At 51.9% G+C, this 7,500-nt stretch overlaps 1 protein-coding gene and 1 long non-coding RNA gene across 3 annotated transcripts in view; one reads left to right on the top strand and one right to left on the bottom strand.

Annotated features, from left to right (window-relative positions):
* Positions 1 to 4,986, top strand: part of LOC144326117 (tubulin beta-4B chain) — a 16,072-nt gene extending 11,086 nt beyond the window's left edge. The window contains exons 1-2 of one of the 2 annotated variants that reach the window (XM_077922208.1): positions 3,643 to 4,551; positions 4,683 to 4,986. In XM_077922208.1, coding sequence (XP_077778334.1) covers positions 3,791 to 4,551; positions 4,683 to 4,746 — 825 coding nt within the window. In that variant the 5' untranslated portion in view covers positions 3,643 to 3,790 and the 3' untranslated portion in view covers positions 4,747 to 4,986. Of the gene's footprint in view, positions 1 to 3,629 lie in introns of those variants that run through there. The other variant, XM_077922209.1, reaches the window with a different exon arrangement.
* Positions 4,987 to 7,428: 2,442 nt separating this feature from the next.
* The window catches only part of LOC144326118 (uncharacterized), a 786-nt gene continuing 714 nt past the window's right edge, over positions 7,429 to 7,500 (bottom strand). Inside the window, exon 4 of the long non-coding RNA XR_013391274.1 lies at positions 7,429 to 7,500. This exon is cut by the window's right edge and continues 28 nt beyond it. This is a non-coding gene — a long non-coding RNA (uncharacterized LOC144326118).

Here is a 7,500-nt window from a genome sequence, read left to right as displayed (position 1 = left end):
TCCTTCCTTCCTTCCTTCCTTCCCTCCTTCCTTCTTTCCTTCCTTTTCCCTCCCTCCCTCCTTCCTTCTTTCCTTCCTTTATCCTCCCTCCCTCCTTCCTTCCCTCTTTCCTTCCTTTTCCCTCCCTCCCTCCCTCCTTCCCTCCTTCCCTCCTTCCTTCCTTCCTTCCTTCCTTCCTTCCTTCCTTCCTTCTTTCCTTCCTTTTCCCTCCTAGAGAGGGAAGGGACCTCCAGGTGGTTCTGAGGGGACCATAGAGAGGGACGGGACCTCTAGGTCCTCCAGGGATCATAGAGAGGAAAGAGACTGCATCCTAGAAGGGTCAAGCCCAGAAGGGAACCCTCCGGGTCCTCCAGCCTCACTCCCTTGCAAGAGACCATAGAGAGGGAAGGGGCCTCTCCAGGTGGTTCTGAGGGGATCATAGAGAGGGAAGGGACTGCCCCCTTGCAAGAGACTATAGAGAGGGAAGGGACTCCTCCAGGTCTTCCAGGCGGTTCCCAGGGGATCATAGAGAGGGAAGGGGCCTCCCGAGGTCCTCCAGCCTCACCCCCTTGCAAGAGACCATAGAGAGGGAAGGGGCCTCTCCAGGTCCTCCAGGCGGTTCCCAGGGGATCATAGAGAGGGAAGGCACCTCCCGAGGTCCTCCAGCCTCACCCCCTTGCAAGAGACCATAGAGAGGGAAGGGGCCTCTCCAGGCGGTTCTGAGGGGACCATAGAGAGGGAAGGTTCCTCCCGAGGTCGTCCAGCCTCACCGCCTTGCAAGAGACCATAGAGAGGGAAGGGACCTTCAGCGTCCACCAATGGGTGGAGGAGACGGATGGTGATGGGATGATGTTCTTGATGATGAAGGCCATGATGATGATGATGGTCATGATGATGGTGGTGGTCTTGATGATGATGACCATGGTCATGATCATGGTGGTCTTGATGATGATGATGGAGGCCACGATGATGAAGATGACGACTCTATTGTCTCCTCTGCTCTTGATGATGTGAGGATGATGGTCCTGATGATGAAGATGGTCTTGAGGATGGTGGTCATGATGGTGATGGTCCTGATGATGGAGATGATGATGATGGTCCTCCAGTTGATGGGATGATGATGATGATGGGCATGATCCTGATGATCCTGCTTATGTGATGATGATGATGATGATGGTCTTGATGATGATGATGATGATGAAGGCCATGGTCATGATGATGATGGTCTGATGATGATGACCATGATGCTATGGTGAGGATGAAAGCCACCATCTTGATGGTCGATGATGGTCTTTGATGATGGTGATGGTGACCATGATGATGATGATGATGGCCATGATCATGATGACCATGATGGCCATGATGATGACCATGATGATGATGATGATGTTGACCATGATGACGGCCATGATGGCCATGATGATGACCATGGTGGTGATGTTGACCATGATGACCATGATCCTAATGATGATGTTGACCATGATGGCCATGATGATGACCATGGCGATGATGACCATGATGGTGATGATGATGATGGATGTTGACCATGACGACGGCCATGATGGTGATGATGGCCATGATGATGATGTCGATGATCACCATCATGATGGTCATTATGATACCTTCTCTCCCCCCATAGGCCATTGGTCTTGATCCTGATGATGATGATGTTGGGCATGATCCTGATGATGATGATGGTCCTCAAGTTGATGTGATGATGGGCATGATCCTGATGATGGTCCTCAAGTTGATATGATGATGATGTTGGGCATGATGATAATGATGATGATGATGGTCCTCAAGTTGATGTGATGATGATGATGGTCATGATCCTGATGATGGTGGTGGTCATGATGATGGTGGTCCTCAAGTTGATATGATGATGATGGCCATGATGATGATGATGATGGTCATGATGATGATGGTCCTCAAGTTGATATGATGATGATGGTCCTCAAGTTGATGTGATGATGATGATGGTCATGATCTTGATGATGATGATGTTGGTCATGATCCTGATGATGATGTTGGTCTTGATCCTGATGATGATGGTCCTCAAGTTGATGGGATGATGATGATGGTCATGATGATGATGGTCCTCAAGTTGATGTGATGGTGATGATGATGATGATGTTGGTCATGATGATGGTCAGGATCCTGATGATGATGATGGTCCTCAAGTTGATGGGATGATGATGATGATGGGCATGATCCTGATGGTGTTGGGCATGATTCTGATGATGGTGGTGTTGGTCATGTTCCTGATGATGGGCCTGATGATGATGGTGGTCTTGATGATGATGGGCATGATCCTGATGATGATGATGGTCCTCAAGTTGATGATGGGCATGATCCTGATGATGATGATGGTCCTCAGGTTGATGTGGTGATGATGATGCTCATGTTCTTGATGACAACCATGATGATGATGATGTTGATGATCACCATCATGATGATACCTTCTCTCCTCCCCTAGGCCAGAGCGGCGCCGGCAACAACTGGGCCAAGGGCCACTACACGGAGGGCGCCGAGCTGGTGGACTCCGTCTTGGACGTGGTCCGCAAGGAGGCCGAGTCCTGCGACTGCCTCCAGGGCTTCCAGCTCACCCACTCCTTGGGCGGCGGCACGGGCTCCGGCATGGGGACCCTCCTGATCTCCAAGACCCAGGAAGAAGACCCTGACCGGGTCATGGACTTCTCAGTGGTCCCCTCCATGCCCAAGGTCTCCGACACGGTGGTGGAGCCCTACAACGCCACCTTGTCGGTCCACCAGCTGGTGGAGAACACCAACAAGACCTACTGCATAGTGGGGACACCAGTTGGGGGAGGAGACCGAGGATGATGGGATGGTGGTGATGATGATGGTCATGAGGATGATGTTGATGATGATGATGAAGGCCATGGTCTTGATGATGATGGTTTTGATGATGATGGTGGTCTTGATGATGATGGGCATGATCCTGATGATGATGGTCTTGATGATGGTCCTCAAGTTTATGTGGTGATGATGATGATGATGATGGAGATGATGATGATGAAGGCCATGGTCATCATGATGATGATGGACATGATGATGATGATGATGAAGGACATGGTCATGATGATGATGAGGGACATGATGATGAGGGACATGATGATGATGATGATGAAGGACATGGTCATGATGATGATGAGGGACATGGTCATGATGATGATGGACATGATGATGGACATGATGATGATGATGGACATGGTCATGATGATGATGAGGGACATGGTCATGATGATGATGGACATGATGATGGACATGATGATGATGATGGACATGGTCATGATGATGATGAGGGACATGGTCATCATGATGATGAGGGACATGATGATGATGATGGACATGATGATGATGAAGGCCATGGTCATGATGATGGACATGATGATGATGATGGACATGATGATTAAGACCATGATGATGATGATGATGGACATGGTCATGATGATGATGAAGGCCATGGTCATGATGATGATGGCCATGATGATGATGAAGGCCATGGTCATGATGATGGTCATGATCCTCATGATGGTCCTCAAGTTGATGTGATGATGATGATGACCATGTTCTTGATGATGATGATGGCCATGATGATGACGACACCATTGTCCCCTCTCCCCCTGTAGGCCAGAGCGGCGCCGGCAACAACTGGGCCAAGGGCCACTACACGGAGGGCGCCGAGCTGGTGGACTCCGTCTTGGACGTGGTCCGCAAGGAGGCCGAGTCCTGCGACTGCCTCCAGGGCTTCCAGCTCACCCACTCTTTGGGCGGCGGCACCGGGTCGGGCATGGGGACCCTCCTGATCTCCAAGATCCGAGAAGAGTACCCCGACCGCATCATGAACACCTTCTCGGTGGTCCCCTCGCCCAAGGTCTCCGACACGGTGGTGGAGCCCTACAACGCCACCTTGTCGGTCCACCAGCTGGTGGAGAACACCGACGAGACCTACTGCATAGACAACGAAGCCCTCTATGATATCTGCTTCAGGACCCTCAAGTTGACCACCCCAACCTATGGAGACCTCAACCACCTGGTGTCCGCCACCATGAGTGGAGTCACCACATGTCTACGTTTCCCGGGTCAACTCAACGCCGACCTCCGCAAGCTGGCGGTCAACATGGTCCCCTTCCCTCGCCTCCACTTCTTCATGCCGGGCTTCGCCCCCTTGACCAGTAGAGGTAGTCAACAATATAGGGCCTTGACCGTCCCCGAGTTGACCCAGCAGATGTTTGACGCCAAGAACATGATGGCCGCCTGCGACCCGCGTCATGGACGCTACCTCACGGTGGCCGCGGTCTTCAGAGGAAGGATGTCCATGAAGGAGGTGGACGAGCAGATGCTCAACGTCCAGAACAAGAACTCCTCCTACTTCGTGGAGTGGATCCCCAACAACGTGAAGACCGCCGTGTGTGACATCCCACCGAGGGGGCTCAAGATGTCCGCCACCTTCATCGGCAACTCCACCGCCATCCAGGAGCTCTTCAAGAGGATCTCGGAGCAGTTCACCGCCATGTTCAGGAGGAAGGCCTTCCTCCACTGGTACACAGGAGAAGGCATGGACGAGATGGAGTTCACCGAGGCCGAGAGCAACATGAACGACCTGGTCTCGGAGTACCAGCAGTACCAGGACGCCACCGCCGAGGAGGAGGGGGAGTTTGAGGAGGAGGCCGAGGAGGAGGCCGCCTAGGAGGACCCAGAACTACCACAACCGCCAGTTTTCGAGAAGCCCCACCCTTCCGTTGACCCTCCATGTTCTCCTTCCGATGTTCTTCAGATGTTCTCCAGATGTTTCCTTCCATGTTCTCTTTCAGATGTTCTTCAGATTTTTCCTTCCATGTTCTCCTTCAGATGTTCTTCAGATGTTCCTCAGATGTTCTTCAGATGTTTCCTTCCATCTTGCTTCTCCATGTTCTCCTTCAGATGCTTCCTCCCATGGTGACCTTCCATGTTCTTCAGATGTTCTTCAGATGTTTCCTTCCATGGTGGCTCTCCATCCTGACCTTCCATCTTCTCCCCAGGCTCTCCTTCAGATGTTCCTCAGATGTTCTTCAGATGTTCTTCAGATCTTTCCTCCCATGGTGACCCTTCCATGTTCTCCTTCAGATGGTTCTCCTTCAGATGTCCTTCAGATGTTTCCTCCCATGTTCTCCTTCAGATGTTCTTCAGATGTTCCTTAGATGGTTCCTTCCATCTTCTCCTTCAGATGTTCCTCAAATGGTGACCTTCCATGTTCTTCAAATGTTCTCCAGATGTTTCTTTCCATGGTGCTTCTCCATCCTGACCTTCCATCTTGGATCCATCTTCTCACCAAGATGTCCTTCAGAGGTCTCCTTCCATGCTGACCCTTCCATCTTCTCCAGATGTTCCTCAGATGGTTCCTTCCATGGTGGCTCTCCATCCCGACCTTCCACCTTGCTTCCATCTTCTCACTGCCTTCCATCTTGGATTCAGCTCCCCCTTGAACCCAGGTCCTCCTTTCATGGATCCCCAACAACGTCAAGACCGCCGTCTGCGACATCCCGCCCCGGGGGCTCAAGATGTCCGCCACCTTCATCGGCAACTCCACCGCCATCCAGGAGCTCTTCAAGAGGATCTCGGAGCAGTTCACCGCCATGTTCCGCCGGAAGGCCTTCCTCCACTGGTACACAGGAGAAGGCATGGACGAGATGGAGTTCACCGAGGCCGAGAGCAACATGAATGACCTGGTCTCGGAGTACCAGCAGTACCAGGACGCCACCGCCGAGGAGGAGGGGGAGTTTGAGGAGGAGGCCGAGGAGGAGGCCGCCTAGGAGGACCCATAACTACCACCCAGAAGAAGCACAACCACCCAGCCCCTCCGTTGACCCTCCATGTTCTCCTTCAGATGTTCCTCAGAAGTTCTTCAGATGTTTCCTTCCATGTTCTCCTTCAGATGTTTCCTTGCATGTTCTTCTTCAGATGTTCCTCCCATGGTGACCTTCCATGTTCTTGAGGTTTCTCAGATGTATCTTTCCATGGTGGCTCTCCATCCTGACCTTCCATGTTCTCACCAGGCTCTCCTTCAGATGTTCCTCAGATGTTCTTCAGATGTTTCCTTCCATGGTGAGCTTCCATGTTCTTCCGATGTTCTTCAGCTGTTTTTTTCCATGGTGGCTCTCCATCCTGACCTTCCAAGTTCTCCCCAGGCTCTCCTTCAGATGTTCCTCAGATGTTCTCCAGATGTTTCCTTCCATGTTCTCCTTCAGATGTTCCTCAGATGGTTCCTTCCATCTTCTCCTTCAGATGTTCTTCAGATGTTTCCTTCCATCTTGCTTCTCCATGTTCTCCTTCAGATGCTTCCTCCCATGGTGACCTTCCATGTCCTTCAGATGTTTCCTTCCATGGTGGTTCTCCATCCTGACCTTCCATGTTCTCACCAGACTCTCCTTCAGATGTTCCTCAGATGTTCTTCTGCTCTTTCCACAACCACACCCATCCATCTTCTCCTTCAGATGTTCTCCAGAGAAGGTCATGGCGTTCTTTTCCCGACTTCCTAGAAGGTCACCTCTCTACGCTCTTCCTGGTTCCCCAGAAGGACCTCCACGAAGTTCACCTGTTTCCTAGAAGGTCACCTCTCTACGTCCTTCCTGGTTCCCTAGAAGGTCCTCCACAACATCTGTTTCCTAGAAGGTCACCTCTCTACGCTCTTCCCGGTTTCCTAGAAGGACCTCCACGATGTTCTCCTGTTTCCTAGAAGGTCACCTCTCTACGCTCTTCCTGGTTCCCTAGAAGGTCCTCCACGATGCTCTCCTGTTTCCTAGAAGGACACCTCTCTACGCTCTTCCTGCTTTCCTAGCAGGTCCTCCACGATCTCCCCCTCCCGTTGGTTTCCTAGAAGGTCACCTCTCCTCGAAGGTCCTCCACCATCGTCTTCTCCCAACCTCCACAACATGTTTCCTAGAAGGTCACCTCTCCACGCTCTTCCTGGTTTCCTAGAAGGTCCTCCACAACATCTGTTTCCTAGAAGGTCACCTCTCCCCTTGGTCCTCCAGGGCGTCCTAGAAGGTCACCTCTCCACGCTCATGCTGGTTTCCTAGAAGGTCCTCCACATCTTCTCTCAACGACTCCTGCTTCCTAGAAGGTCACCTCTACAGTCCTCCAGGACGTTCTTCTCCTCCGGTTGGTTTCCTAGAAGGTCAACTCTCCAAGAAGATCCTCCACCGTGTTCAACTTCCTAGAAGGTCCTCCACCATGTTCTTCTCCCAACGACTCCTGCTTCCTAGAAGGTCACCTCTACAGTCCTCCAGGACGTTCTCCTCCTCCGGTTGGTTTCCAAGAAGGTCACCTCTCCCCTGGAAGGAACCTCTCCACGCTCTTCCTGGTTTCCTAGAAGGTCACCTCTCCCCTTGGTCCTCCAGGGCGTCCTAGAAGGTCACCTCTCCATGCTCTTCCTGCTTTCCTAGAAGGTCCTCCACCATCTTCTCCCAACGACTCCTGCTTCCTAGAAGGTCACCTCTACAGTCCTCCAGGACGTTCTCC

This window comes from Podarcis muralis, chromosome Z (assembly GCF_964188315.1).
Source record: "Podarcis muralis chromosome Z, rPodMur119.hap1.1, whole genome shotgun sequence".
In the NCBI taxonomy this organism is placed as follows: domain Eukaryota; kingdom Metazoa; phylum Chordata; class Lepidosauria; order Squamata; family Lacertidae; genus Podarcis; species Podarcis muralis.
The sequence above is the reverse complement of the archived record's forward strand: the minus strand, read 5'-3'. Positions and strand labels throughout refer to the sequence as shown.